Source organism: Halichoerus grypus, chromosome 1, assembly GCF_964656455.1.
Source record: "Halichoerus grypus chromosome 1, mHalGry1.hap1.1, whole genome shotgun sequence".
In the NCBI taxonomy this organism is placed as follows: Eukaryota; Metazoa; Chordata; class Mammalia; order Carnivora; family Phocidae; genus Halichoerus; species Halichoerus grypus.
The window spans coordinates 203,845,000-203,860,092 of record NC_135712.1 but is presented as its reverse complement, the minus strand read 5'-3'; the positions used below and the strand labels follow the sequence as shown (position 1 = coordinate 203,860,092).

At 50.3% G+C, this 15,093-nt stretch overlaps 1 protein-coding gene across 1 annotated transcript in view; it reads right to left on the bottom strand.

Annotated features, from left to right (window-relative positions):
* Positions 1-15,093, bottom strand: part of UNC13A (unc-13 homolog A) — a 61,928-nt gene that overhangs the window by 17,512 nt on the left and 29,323 nt on the right. Inside the window, exons 13-34 of the mRNA XM_078059348.1 lie at positions 14,463-14,541; positions 14,294-14,299; positions 13,747-13,818; positions 13,241-13,460; positions 12,472-12,699; positions 11,416-11,557; positions 11,122-11,291; positions 10,428-10,543; positions 9,234-9,397; positions 8,693-8,843; positions 8,314-8,382; positions 7,919-8,008; positions 7,566-7,700; positions 5,829-5,962; positions 4,476-4,561; positions 4,170-4,296; positions 3,319-3,415; positions 2,794-2,937; positions 1,930-2,013; positions 1,312-1,389; positions 1,001-1,089; positions 384-536 (exon numbers count right to left, since the gene is read on the bottom strand). Coding sequence (XP_077915474.1) covers positions 384-536; positions 1,001-1,089; positions 1,312-1,389; positions 1,930-2,013; positions 2,794-2,937; positions 3,319-3,415; positions 4,170-4,296; positions 4,476-4,561; positions 5,829-5,962; positions 7,566-7,700; positions 7,919-8,008; positions 8,314-8,382; positions 8,693-8,843; positions 9,234-9,397; positions 10,428-10,543; positions 11,122-11,291; positions 11,416-11,557; positions 12,472-12,699; positions 13,241-13,460; positions 13,747-13,818; positions 14,294-14,299; positions 14,463-14,541 — 2,634 coding nt within the window. The remainder of the gene's footprint in view (positions 1-383; positions 537-1,000; positions 1,090-1,311; positions 1,390-1,929; positions 2,014-2,793; positions 2,938-3,318; positions 3,416-4,169; positions 4,297-4,475; positions 4,562-5,828; positions 5,963-7,565; positions 7,701-7,918; positions 8,009-8,313; positions 8,383-8,692; positions 8,844-9,233; positions 9,398-10,427; positions 10,544-11,121; positions 11,292-11,415; positions 11,558-12,471; positions 12,700-13,240; positions 13,461-13,746; positions 13,819-14,293; positions 14,300-14,462; positions 14,542-15,093) is intronic.

Below are 15,093 nucleotides of genomic sequence, written 5' to 3'. Positions count from 1 at the left end.
CAGTTATTCATCCATCCAAATACTTACCTAACTTCATCTACCCATCCATCTGTCCATCCATCCCTCCTTTTATCAATATATCCTCCGTCTAAACTTCTAAGCATTTATCTTTTAATCTACCCATCAATCTGCCCACCCATTTCTCATGTCATCTATCCATCCATATGTGTCAATTAACACATAAAAAGGACTCACCAGTCCTTCCAATCATTTCCCCACCCATCTTTCCATCCCTTCATACCTCCAACCCACCTACCCATCCAAACCATCCAACCACCACCCAGCAAACATGTCCTGAGTGTCCTCTCCAGGCCAGCCCTGAGTCTCTAAAGCCCCATCCCTAACCTCTTCCTGGCCATCCTAGTCCACCCAGCCTGGCTTACTTGCTGTCCAGCAGGTCCATGATGGGCTGCAGCACATTGTCAGCATCCTGGGCCACGCTGCTGCAGGCACTGGCTGGCACATTGCCCGTTCCCTTCACCTGGCTGAGGATGTCGCCCATCTGCTTGACGCACTCCTCGATGTGTGGCTGGAAGCTGGGGGCACAGAGGGGAGGAGCTCAGACCAGACTCCCCAGGCCTCCCAGAGAAAGGGCCAGATGAGGCCTCAAAAGCTGACCATGGACCTTGATGTTTTATCCTGAGCATCAAGGAGCCATGGCATATAACTGAGCAGGGGAGGGGGTTGTGTATAATAGCAGAATTGGGCACTGGGCTGAGACATTCACCTGTGCTGTTTATTTCACTGCACAGTCCTACCCAGGTACTATTATTATCATCATCCCCACTTTACAGATGAATAAACTAAGGTTCAGAGAAGTTAAACAACTCACCCAAGGCTACATAGTTAGTAAGTGGTGAAGCCAGGATTGAACTCAGCTCTGTCTAACTCCGAGCCTGAAGTCTTCACCACTACATCTGCTGAGTCCCTGGATGCCCCAGGCTCAGAGGTCTGGGGGCTGCCCCCTCCTGTCTGCTCCCAGCCCTGGAGGTGTCCCCACCTGGTAGCAAACACCCGGCTGAGCTCATCCAAGACATTGTTGAGTTTCACCTGGAGCTCCTTCAAGATGTCACTGGCCTCAGCATCCAGCTGAGGAGGGAAAAGGGACATCAGGTTAGGTTTACAGAGCATCCACACAAATGGGGCATTTTCCCATCCAACACAGGGAAAGAGATCCCAAGGGACTGGGGAGGAAACAGGCAAAGATGGTGGAGCTGCTTGCTTGGGTTAAAGGGAGTGGCTGAGCGGGAATTCATCAAGGGCCAGCAGGGATGCAGGGAAAGTGGTGACCCTGCCTGGGGCTTGCCTCACCTCCTTCCCTCCCATGGCTTCGAACATCTTCTCTAGCTGCACTCGGAGCTGCTGAGTGTTGTTCATGAGGATGCAGGGCTGGGGATGCAAACAGAGCAGGGAGTCAGGGCTCAAGACCCCTCCCCAGAGCCTTCCCCATCCACTGCTAGGGACCCCAGGATGGTTTTGGGGTCTGGGTCCAGAGGAAGGTCCCATAGGGTCATTTGAGAATGGAAGACAGCATTTGGAACCAGATTCCTGGGAATGTTGGCGGGGGTTGGTTTCTGGAGATTAGCAGAGAGAAACAGGGCTCAAGTAACTTCTCCAGGGTGGGCTGGGCTTCTGGAAGTAACAGGAAGGGGGGAGTTCCTGTCACACACCCATATTCTCCTACATGGGCTCAAAGCTTTACACACTTACATCCATACACCCTGAAGGCTTCATTCACAACAATCAGACAATGACACACTGAAGGCATGTGCCCTCACCTCCAGATCCCCCCAGACACACGTAGTCAGGTACATGGACACACACAGTTGGACACACAGAGACACAAGTATCAGAGCCCAGGGAAGGATGGAGCCTTGGGGGTGCAGAGTGGGGCTGGGAGGGGACAGGACAGGGTCCCCCACAGGTCACCACTTTCTCCTTCTCCTTGGAGCAGTAGGAGGCGAAGTCCTTGGAGATGATGTCCGCATACTGGAGGAGCACATTACTGATGGTCTGGAGAGGACACAGACAGGGGGTAAGAACAGGGGCTGGGGCTGGGCAGGTCCATCAAGAGCCACTAGTGAGATCAGGGATGAACCTGAATCCCTATGAGCACTCAAGATGGACCACTTGAATGGGTGAATTCACCCAGGATGACCCTCACAACCAAGAGGAGATACCACCAAGTAAAGATGATTATTTTATGTAGACCCAGCTAAATCTCCATCATATTAACCCAGATAAATCTCCATCATATTAACCCAGCTCCAAGCATAAGCATGACTGGATCCCAGATGGAATCCCAATTCTTACTTGCAGTCCTCAACTTCAACCCAGCCTAAAGCCAATTAGCTGGAACCCTCAACCCCAGTAGGATGGTCCCGACCTCCAAACTCACCCCAATGCCCACCCAAATTCTACATAAATCCCAACACTCACTCCAACCTCAATGCCAAATTGAATCTCAATACTAATAGTAACCCTAAACACAACCCCAACTTCAATCCCACCCTCAACCTTGATTCCAGCTCCAAATTCATCTCCAACTTTAACCACAACCCTGACCTCAACCCCAACCTCAACCCAAATGTTGTCCCCAACCACAACTCCAACACTGATCTCAACCCCAACCCCAATCCTACTGATATCACCAACCCCAACTTTGACCTCAATCCCAAACTTAACCCCAGTCCTGACCTTGACCCAATCCCAATTTAAACTGCAACCCCAACCTTGACCCTATCCCAATCCCTCACCTGGACTCCATCCCTAACCCCACCTGCACTCCCGCACCTTGGCAAAGCGCCTCATATAGTGCCCCACGATCTGGGGGTCAGGGCACTCGAGTTTCTTGATGATTTCAAAGCTCTGGTTGAGCTGGGAGAAGACATCCACCACGGAGCAGGAGAATAGGGCATGCTCTGAGGTCTGCTGGAACTACAGTGGGAAGGAGGCCAGGAAGGAAGAGAGGGGTCAGAGCTAGACAGCCCCCAGCATCCAGCCCTCCTGCTTTCCATGGGGAGAACCAGAGACCAACTGGCCTGGGGTGAGGCGAATAATGTGCAAGGGTGACTTAGAGGTGGACACAGAGGCTATGGGGAAGGTAGGGCTTCCAGCTCAATGATGGACTCTCATTCATTTGCTGAATGAACAAAACACTTTCAACACTATGAACAAGACGAAGATGGTGGCCACCTTTCAGAGACTGGTTTCATCTCAAGGGCAATTTTTGACCCCATATTGGATTCCAATGGACCCCAGAGGGAGTGAGACCACTGAGGGCAGACTAGGGGCTTGATCATGGGCCAGTCTCCTCACCCCATCCTTCTTGTCTCGTTCCAGGGCCCCGTGCAGGAAATCCCGGGATACTTCCTCATTCTCGTCCAACCATTGGATGACAAAGGGCTCAAACCACCTGGAATGGAGAGCAGGGGTGGGGTCTTGCCACCTCTTGTCCCCTGACCCTTTGCTTTGCCTAGTTCTGAATGGTGCTTGGGCAGGTCCTTCTCTCCCTTGAACTCACCCTGTGGCCTTTGGGTAGGTATCCCCCTGCTTCCCTACCCCACCAGGCCTCAGTTACTTCAATCATGAAATGGACCTCATGACACTGTCAGGGCAAGGCTCATACTTGCAGGGTTCATGGTTCAGATAAACTACCCATGGACAAGTGGATTTCCTCTCTGGGATCCCATTACCTGTACAGCAGAGGAGTATCTATCCCACAGTGCTGCTGTGAGCAGTGATTGACACAACACATAGTAGGTCCTCGGTAAATGGTGACCACCATCCTGCTCTCCAACACAGCCCGTGAGTCAGACATCCAGAGTTCAAATCCTGGCTCCGTCACTTATTGGATGTCATCTTGGGCAAGTCCTTCAGCATTAAACTCTCCATTTTCTCATCCACAAAATGGGAATTATAATGCTCCCATCTTATAGAATTGTCAAAAGGATTAAATGAGAAAAGGCACTGCTCAGTGCAGTTCCTGATACTTAGGCATATTAATTGGGCTATAAGAGTCCATAGTCCAATGGCTGAAAATAGAGAATACCAGGTTTGTATACCACTGTGCCCTTGATGCCCAGGGAACCCTGAGTAGGTCAGCCCTCATCTCTGGGCCTCAGTCTAGCTGTCAGCGCTACAGTTCTGGCTTGGGGAAAGGGACTTACGCAGGGTATTCAGGCACGCGGTCCTTGAAGGCAGGAAGCTCTGTCACATACTCATTGTACAGCCACTTGACCTTGAAGTGTAGGTTCATGTAGTCAGCGCTCTTGCACAGGCGATGCTTGTCATGCTCTGGTAGGGGAAGAATGGAAGGTCTCTACCCCCTGTCTTGGCAGCACCAGCTCTGGCCATCACAGGTGTCCAACCTCAAGCTTGAGGGTCCAGGATGCTCACAGCCTTGGAGGGGATACTACTGAGGCACAGCTACCTGCTATAGCCAGGCTAGAAGGTATGGGGATGGGCACACTCACCCTCCATGGCATACTTCATGTCCTGGGCAAACAGGTTCCACATCACTTCGGCACTGATTTTGCCCACATTCAGCTCCTGGGGAAACCTAGTCAAAGTCATGGAAGTATGAAACCTTGGCAGATGGAAGCAGGGTGGCACAGGCTGCTTTGGCCCTCCCAGCCCGGAGGGTAGTGTGGGACAGACAGAGCGTTCTGGATTCAAGCTCCCTCAAAGCCACTGACCTGCTGAGTGACTTTAAACTGAAGCTCTGCTTCTCCCTGAGCCTCCACCCATCTATCTCTCCATCCCTTCAACCATTCATTCACCCAGTCATCCACCTTTCTACCCATCCATTCACTCACCCATCTGTCTATCTATCCATCCATCCATCCATCCACCCATCCATTTCTCCATCTAACCAGCTATCCATCCATTCCTTTATCTAGCCATTCATCCTTCCACCAATCTATCCATTCACCCACCTACTCATCCATCCATCCATCCATCCATCCATCCATCCATCCAGTCAGCTATCCATCCATTCCTTTACTACTCATTCATCCTCCCACCAATCTATCCATCTATCCACCTATTCATCCAACCATCTACCCATCCATCTGTTCATCTCCCCATTCAATCATATCTCCATCCATCTGCCCATACATCCATCCACCCTTCAGTCCATCCATCCCAAATCCCTGATCTTAACTGAATATCTAACTAACCAAGAGATATTGGCATGCCAGAGTTAGGAGCCCCTCTAGCACTCAGGGAAAAATAAGACACAACAGTTCATTCAGCTAACACAGATGAAAACTCTACAGACATATAAATCTACAAACCAAAACTGTGTCCATACTCACACACAATTACACAATATACAATATTGCATATTGAAGTGCATTCCACAATTGTATGCACATATACAATATACAATTAAACCCATAGGCCACAACTATAAACAGAATTACACCCACACACAAGATACAATGCAATTTAAATGTAAAACATTTAGTAGAGTATCTAGCACATAGTAAATACTTGAGCAACACTGTCAATTGTTATTTATGAACCTACACACATATACAAAATTATATACATATGTACACATTGTTATTAACACAAATCAACACATACAAAATACATGTCTGATTACACCCGTGATTTTATACATACACACAATTTTATGTTTATGTTTATAAATTATGCCATATTTCATTCAGGCACAACCACACCTACAGTTGCCTCCACATACACATCATTTTATGTGTAATTAGACATGATCACCTTTACACATAAGACACAAAATTGTGCACACATACACACACACGTGATGACCTCCAGATAATTAACTGCACAGATACACAACTCACTGGTTGAGGCAGGGAGTGTAGGAATTTTTGTCTTCCTCAATGATGGACACTATGAGAGTAATCAGCTTGGACCAGAAGTCAAGGTTCTTGATGCTGGGTCCCTGTTCTTCTGGGGGAACTTCTCCCTTCTTGGCCTGGTGGAGTGGGGAAATGGAGACATTAGCCAAATGGGTCCATAGGTGGGTGCCTCAGTTAGTTCATTATTGAGGGGCAGGAGGTTAGTAAGGAAGGGGTCCCATTAACACATGGGTGGTTCAGGTAGGAGAGCTGTATGAAAAGGAACTGAATTCATGCAAACTGGCCCAAACAGAACTCATGTCCATGCAGCTCAACAAAGCTTAATTAGACTCAACTCATAAAAGTGAATAGAACTGAATTTAGTTGAAAAAAACTGAAGCCCACTAAACCAAATGGAACTGAAATGAATGTCAATCAGGCCCATTTAGCTTAACAGATGGAGATTCTCAGAATTAATTCAATGAAACTGAACCTGGGCCAATTATACTGAATGTAGTGGAATTAAACTTAACTGGATTGAATTAAACTCAAATGAATTCAATTGGATTGAACCTAATCAACTCATCCAAAATCAACATCATCCTAAGTCAAAATAATGGAAATAAATTGACTTGAACTCAACCCAACCTAACTTAATCTAATTCAACTCAACTGAGTCAATCCAATCCAACTCTACCTACTCAACTGAACCTAACATACTCAGGTCAGTTCAATCCAACTTTAGTCAATCAATGAAAATGAATGTAGCTAAATTCAACTGAAATGAGCCCAACTCAACCCAATTCATTTGAACCCAACTATACCTAACCCAACAACCCAGCTCATCCTCACTCAAGCCAACTCAACCCAGTCAAGAATAACTTCAAGTCAACTGAATGTAAATAAATGGACTTTTATTAAATTAAACCCAGCTTAATCCAACTCAGTTCTGCTCACTAATTAGCCAAGAGTAATTTTAAGTCACCTGAAGAGAAATAAATGGAACTAAACTGTTTATAGTTGAACTAAACCCAACCCAATTTAATCCACTGTACCTCAACACAATTCAATTAAAAGTGATTTGATTTCAACTCAAGTTGACTTCAACTTGAAGTCAACTGAATGTAAATGAAGAGAAGGAAATAAAATATCACTAAATTGAGCTTATGTGTTATCTCCTATCTGAAGCCCAAGGTGAGGTAGGGCCCCCTTAGCCCCCACAGTCTCCTGCAATTCCTCCATCCCAGGGCTAATCACCCTAGGTTGTGAATTTCAATGTATATATCTTTCCCTTCTAAAATGGTATGAACTCCTTGAAACCTTACTGACAATCCTGGCATTATATGTGTAGATAAAAAAACACATGTTGAAAGATCTCAAATAAATTGAGTTAAAATGACCAAAACTCAACTCTACTGAAGAAATTAAATTCAACTCAACATTTATTGAACAGCGATTCTATCCTAGGCAAACTGCATGCCAAACTCAACTAAGTTTAACTAAAACTGAATTTATTGAGCATCTATTGTATATCAGGTGCTAAGCATTTACTTACATTTTATCTAAAGATAGCATCTCATTAAATTTTCTCCTCAATTCTGAGATATGGGTTTATGACCCCATTTTACAGAGGAAGATACTGAGGCTCAGTTAAGTCACTTGAGAAGGGGCAGACCTAGGACTTGGGCCAGGGTCTGGTTGGTATCCCCTATTCCATTCTGCTTTATCTGGGGTCCTCACCGGGTCTGTCTGGTACTCCCGACTATAGAGTTCATGACAGTTGTTGAAGATGTACTCATAAGTAGAGTTGAGGCAGGCTTTCACACAGTCTTTCACCACCTGGCTGGCTCGGGGTGGGCTCTGGAGTTCTTGCACCTAGAGGGAGGGAGACAGGCACAAGTCAGCATAGCTGGAACAGGTGGTACCCAGGAAGTGGCTACAAGTGGTTATGAGTTTAAGGAAATGTAGCAGTATGAAAGCAGAGGGTCATTGAGAAAGGGCACTACTCTCCAGGAGAAATGTTATTTGGTTAGGAGCTAAGAGTGCTAGAAAATGCCCGATGGAAAGCTAATGGGACTGGGTCTCCTTCTTACCTTCATCCGAAAGAAGGTGATGCTGGTGAGAAGGTCCACAGTGGATTTGAGGTCCTGGAGTCTCTCTGGGCTGCTGGCTGGGAAGTTATTCTGTTGGAAGGGAGAAGAGAGGTGGGATTATGGAAGAGGGCTGGGTAGAGGGAGACTGTTTTAGGGGAAATACAAGAGCCCCCCAAGTTTTAGGAAGTATGTGAGTGTCCATGAGAACACCTTGAAGCAACTGGGGGGGGTGTCTGGTTGGATGCACCAAGCTGCCCACATATGTGTACACATGTCAAAGGAACACATTCCACATGTTAAGATGGGTCCTCTCATGTGCACACTGGCTGGGAGCTCTCCCCTACAGGCACAAACATGTGTAGGAGCAACCAAGTCATCATGCATGTACTTCTCACCCGATACATGGAGAGGTCGATCCGCAGGGAGTTGTGCAGCTGGTCCAGGAGCTTGACAAAGCGCTCTTTCTGAGGAGGGAGAGGAGGAGGATGGATGGAAGCAGGGACATGCGGGTCAAGTGTAGCAGCTAAAGGCGGCTACCACATTGGGTAAGTGCTTACTATACACTAAGTGTACCCCATCCACTATTGAACTGAACCATCATGATATCTGTTTCCATTCTACAGAGGGGTAAACTGAGGCTTAGAGAGGGCAAGTGACTGGTGCAAAATCACACACTAAGTCAGTTCCAGATTGGAGACCAGGGAGTCACACAGGGTCTGACCAGCACGGGGTTGGGCTCTCCCTCCTCCCCCAGCCCCAGTCCCTGGGACTGACCCCGAAGTTGGAGGCAGCAAAGCGGTCAGATGCGGACACGTTGGTGGAGGCGGTGGTGTGCGCATAGTAGGCATTGATGTTGGCGAGCAGGGTGCTCATGACGGCGGGCACCCCAGGACACATGTACTTGGAGGAGAGGCAGGCAAAGTGGCTGGTGGGAGGGAGTGGGAGAAATTGGGCCTGGCATCCAGCCAGGACAGGCAGTGTCCCACCAGAAGGCCTCCAAGACAGCATCTGTAAGTGGCTCCCTCTAATCTTCAAACCATTCCCTCTGGCTGATTGTGTCTTCCAAGTTTCTCTCTGTCTCCTCTCTGGGTTGCCCATCTCTGCCTCTAACTCTGACTCTCACCACACTTCAGTTCCCAGAAATGGCACTTTCCTAACCTCCAAGGGACTACAGAATGCCCACCACACCCATATCCTCTTTGGTTCCTTTCCCAAGAATCCTTCCACCACTAGATCTGCCAGGGTCCACTTGGTGTTCCCCTCACCCCAGTTTCCTGCACCTTGCCCTCATGTCCACCCCAGCCTGCAGCCTCACGTCATGGCTTGGTAGATGGACTCTACACCATATCGCATGGCAAATTCATCCACAATTTCCTGGGCTGTCTCATCATAGTAAACCTTCCAGGCATCATCACCCTTGGCATCTGGGATCTTCACAACCCCATTGTTCTGCACATCTGTCACGAAGTGGAACAGGTTCTGCCACCAAGAGGGAGAAGGCATCATGAAGAGTGCATTGAGGCACAAGGGGTCAGAGATCCCAGGTCTGGGGCAGCTTACATCATCCATCTGTTTATTCATTAATTTATTCATCTACTCTTTCATCTATCCACCACCCACCAATTCATTCAACTACCAAAAATTTCACCCATTGACTCATCCATCCTTGTAACACTTCACCCACCTACCCACCCATTTACTTATCTATCCATCTACTCATTCACCCATCGATCCAGCTACCCCAAAATCCACCTATCCACTCCTCTATCCTTTCATACATTCATCCATTTATCCATCTATCCACTTATCTATCTAAACTTCCATCGGTCTGCCTGCCCATTCATTCACTCATCCACCCACCCACCCATTCATCTACCCAAAGTTTCATCCATGCATTATTCCTCTCTTTTAATAATCCAACCACACATCCATCCCCTATAACTACCCACAACTTAATCTCTCCATCCAGCAATTCATCCATCCACCCATCCAACCATCCATCACCTATCTATTTATCTACCCATCAATTTATCCATCCATTCATCCATCATCCATCTTTCCACCCATCCACCTATCCAACTGCCCCCAAATTTACTCATCCACTTATCTATACTTCCAATAGTTTAACCACATCTGTCTGTCGACCCATCCTTTTATCCACTCATCGTCTATTTGTCCATTCAATCATTTATTCATTCAACAAACTGAGTTCTCTCCAGGAACCCCCCTGTTCAGGTCTGGAACAGATGGAAGACCTGGAGCTGGGTAGTGAGAGTCTGCCTGGAGGTCAGGGAGGGCTTCCCAAAGGAGGGGGCCCTGAAGCTGGATGAATAAAGAGGAGTTTTCCAGGCAGAAGGAATGGCATGGGGGATAGTCTTAAAGGCCTGAGGACTGTGGATGGTGTGGCCGGAAAGAGGAAGGTGGGGCTGGGGCAGGCAGGAATTCCAAGTGGAGGCAATGTGGGAGATCATAGTGAGCCCTGAAGGCAGGGAAGAGCAGTGGGCCTCACCTCATGCAGGCAAGTGTACTGGACATGGTAGGGGGCCACCTTTTCCTCGCCTTTGATCTCCACACTGATGTGTAGCCGGATGGCACCTGATACAGCGGATTTGTCAGTCCGCTTGTCTGAAAAACAGAAATGGATGGCTGCATCAGAACTTTCCAATATAGGCCCGGGATATTTTAATGTATGCATGACTGTAGCCCTCCTGGACTCCCTGAGATTAAGACCTGGGTATCTTCTCGGATTGGCTCTCTAAACTTGTGCCACTCCCATTAGCCTAGAATTCACTAGGCCCTGTCTCTTCCTTCAACTAGGACTCCAGACCTTACTTCCTTGCTCAGGTTAAATTCCTGAGTCTGCATCTTCCTCTTTAACCAGCAGCCCTAGGCTGGGCTAGGCTGGGCTAGCCCTAGCAGGGCCTATGCCTGCTTCTCCCCCAGACTAGGCTCCCAGGCCCTGCTTCCCCCATCAAATCAAGATCTCCAGAATCTACTCATCTTAGACAGGGTTCCTGGGTCTGTGCCTCTCTCCTCAGACTAGGATCCCCAGGTCTTGCTTCCTGCTCCATCAGATTGGGCTCACAGACCCTGCCCCCCCCCATCAGATTGGGCTCCTAGACTAACTCCTCCTGACACTGGTTCCCCAATTTGGCTCCCTGGGGCGCCCTCCCTGTCCCTTGCAGAACACCACCCATGCTCACCCAGGTTGTACCACACGTCCATCTCGCCGCTGAGTGTCCGCACCTCGATGATCGTCTGTCCCAGGAAGTCATCAGATTCCCTCTTAAACCGCTGCTTCACACGGGATTTGATGTCATCATCCTCATCCCAGACACGCACCTTGATTCGGTCTGAGGAGTTGTGACATTCACTGCAGGGCGGGGAGAGGCAGAGGCTGGGGTCAGGTGGCTGGCACAGGCTGGTCTTGGAGCCCCCTTCAGTTGCCCCAGCAGAGAGCTCCCCCTGGGGGCTCAGGGGTTCAGCCAGTCACTTACAAGTGGAAGTTCTCCTCCCACACAGGGTTCAGGTTCCCATAGATGGTTTTTGTCCGTTTCTTGGTCTTCCCGACCTGGACAGTGACATAGGGGTCACTGGATCCTGTCTTGTCCTTTGCCTGCAAGCCCTGGGCACAGACCACTGTAAGACACACAGGACAAATACAAATATAGGCTCAAGGAGTGAGGTATGCTGAAAACAGTCTCTGTCACGGGCTCCAGGTTGCTTGTTGGAGACACCTGTGACATGGCCTGAGGGCTTTGTTCTGACCACAGGAGCCCATGGGGACACCCACAAGACATGAAGGACTTGCTAGAGAGTTAACACCCAGGGAGCCCTCAGCTGATGCCGAATGGGAAGGCGCCCCAGGGCCACCCCTGGATAGGACATTCTATACATTGTCCTGAAATTTCCAGCAGGACTGAGCTTACAGTTGCTCATGGAGTCACCTGTTTATTGGAAGCCACCTGTTTATGTGCCTTCCCTACCTGCTCCCAGACTCATATCTCCAGCCGCACTGGGGCTTCCTGGGGCCACCTCCTGGATACACATTGCCCTGAAATCCTCATCTTGGGGTCTTTCCGGGAAATTTGAATGAGGTTGGGCATGGATAAACACCCTAAGGCTCCCATCCCTGGGTAGAACCACTCTGCTGTGTGAGCTCAACACTGTCCCCCAGTGGTCCCCGAGGGGAATGAGCCCCAGTTGTCCACAGCATTGCCTGATCATTGGCACCCTGTGTAGGGCTCCTTCTCTCCCAAGCTCACTTCTCAACTCCCATGGCATCACCCCCCAAAGAAACAATGTGCCCTCAACTCCTCTTCTTGGGGTCTGATTCTGGGGGGGGCACCAATCAAGACTCATCCAGATAGAGTGTCATGCGCTCACATTTGGAGGCATACATGCCCACCCTGTGAGCACAAACACTCACACATATGGACATGGGAAAGACATGGACACACTCAAGTACACGCCGCAAAAGGAAGAGCCATAGGAGAAAGCACAGGGGGCTAAGAAGGGACCCTGTGCACCCCCCCCAACCCCCGCGGCCTCACCAGTGATGCTGATCTTGGCCGACCACTTGGACGTGCCGTCCAGCACGCTCTGCTTGACCGCCTTCATCTGCTGCGTATGTGCGGTCTTGGTTACGGCGAAGATCTCCTGGATGAGCTCGAAGATCTCAGGTTTGTTGCGCTCCCGGATCTTCATGCGGTCCTTGAGCACCATGATGATGTTCTGCGTCCGGTCCTCCGCCCCGTGCTTGGAGCTTTTCTCTGCAGCCCCTGCGGACGCAGACAGCAGTCACTGTCCAGAGCGCGCTCCCTCACTGGAGCGAGAACCCCAACTCCCATTCCAGAGCTTCCTCGGCTGTGGCCAAGGGTACTTTAAGCCATGGGAGCTCAGGTGACTCGCACCCCAAAGCTAGAACTGCTAGAGCTTTCTACCTGCTCTCTGAATCCTCCTACCCCTTGGACCCGTCAGTCCCCACCTGTCTATGCGAGTCCCCCCTCCTCTGAATCCCCGCTCCCTGCCAAGACCCCGCCCCTTCTCTGACTCCTCCCCCCACTCTGAGCCCCCTCCATCCCGAGCTAACCCTAACCTTAACCCATTTTTCTCCGGCGGAACCGCTGACTCTCAGGAAACCCATTCGTTGCACAGTTTAGCTAGTCCCTGAGTCCTGCCCCACCCCTCTCTGACCTCTGACCCTCTCACATCTCCTTTTCCCTCCTCTCGCCCCAATCCTCCGGCCGAGGAGTCCGCCCCGGTTCTTGCCCCGCCCCGCCCCCCCTCCGCGGAGCCCCGCCCCTCCAGCCCCGCGCTCACGCTGCAGGCAATCTGCGTTGAGCAGGTCCTGGCACTTCTCGTGGCACTTGACACCGCACTCGGTGCAGCGCATGCCTTGCCGCGCGATGCCCCACAGCAGCCCCTCGCACTCGTAGCAGTAGGTGGGCGTGGTGGCCGTCCACACCTCGAAGTTGTGCGGCGTCGTGCAGGAGATGGGATAGATTAAGGCTTGCAGGGTCTTCTTGTAAACGTGGTTTTTCTGAGGGGAGGGAGGGGGCCGGCATGGGGCGCTGTCCTGCCCCGCCCTCACCCCCTTGCTGAGTATAGTAAAGTCCCAGTCCCTCTCCCTGCCCCCACACTGTGGGAGCACGTTTCCTGTGCACAGATCATGTTGACAGGGTGTTGCACAACCCAATTCTGGAAACTAGATTGCGGAGAGCGGAGAGCGAGGAATGCCTGTCTCGGCCACACTCTCCTCCTCCTCCTGCAGGAACCCCCAGCCCAGCCCACCCCTCAACCAGTGGAAGGGGAGGCGCCCCACGCACCAACTCCTCGTTGTTCAAAGTGCTGGAGGCCAAGGCTGAGGTGATGCCTGCTTTTCTGGACTGGACCAGGGACTGGGGCAGGGAATCACCCAGGGAGTACAGGGGTCGATTCACACCCATGGGGTTGTCACCACAAGCAGAATCCACAGCCATGGTTTGGGGCCACCAGCCACGGATTGAAGCCACAGCCACGAATATGAAACAGGTCACAGCAGCAGGAGCAGAGCCAGCAAAGAATTGGAAAGTGACAGAGGCTCCGGGTTAGAAGGGACCCTGGAAGGTGTGCAGTCTCACACCCCTGACTCACCCATCCCCCACCAGACTCAGGAGCTGCACTTGGCATGATCACCAGCCACAGGACAAAACTACCAGCCACTCCATGAACCAAGGTCGTGAGTCACCTGCTCTCTCCTCCACCCATAAACTGTAGGACACGGCAGGGTTCCCCCCACCCAGAACCCATGGGTTGGGGCCAGTTGAAAGATCCTAGTTGGGGGGGGTTCCTGGGAAGAGATAGAGACCGAAGGCCCAGGTCACCATCACTCACCATGGCCTGAAGTGTCCATGCAGCAGGCAGGGTAGAAATCAGATTACGTTAGTTCCAGAGAACACCTTGCCAGCTCCCAGTCCCAGGTCTGCCATGGGCAGTTGTATAAGTTGAGCACTGCTTATGGCAGGCCTGCTCTGCTGGGGGAGAAGAGGGCATAGGCGCTCACCAGGTCGCTCACGAGTGGAATGGGCTTCCTCTTGCGGATGTCTGGCATGCTGTCAATGATGATGAGGCCACCTCCAGGGCTGCAAGACACACACAGGGATGTCAAGGGCCCAGGCTTCCCCCTTCCTCCAATAGACATAACTTGAGGCCCGGACATCACTTGATCTCCGTGGATATTAAAGGCTGAATTGTGTCTCCCAAAAAGATACATTTAAGTCCTAGCCCCTCGAACCTCAGAATGTGGCCTTATTTAGAAATAGGGTCATCACAGATATAATTAGTTAAGATGAGGTCACACTAGAGTAGGTGGGCCCCTAATCCAGTATAAGTGGGTCTTTATAAAAAGAGAGACAGCAATGTGACAAGAGACAGAATTTAGAGTGACACATCTACAAACCAAGGAATCCTGAGGATTGCCAGCAACTACCAGCAGCTAGCAAAGCAAGGACAGGTCCTCCCCTAGAGGTATCAGAGGGAGTGTAGGCCAGCCAACAACTTGATTTTGGACTTCTGGCCTCCAGAACTGTAGAAGAATCTATTTCTGTTGTTTTAGGCTACACATTTGTGGTAGTTTGTCATAGCGGCCCTCGGAAATGAAGACACTGGACGTCAGCTTCCTCATCTGGGGAATG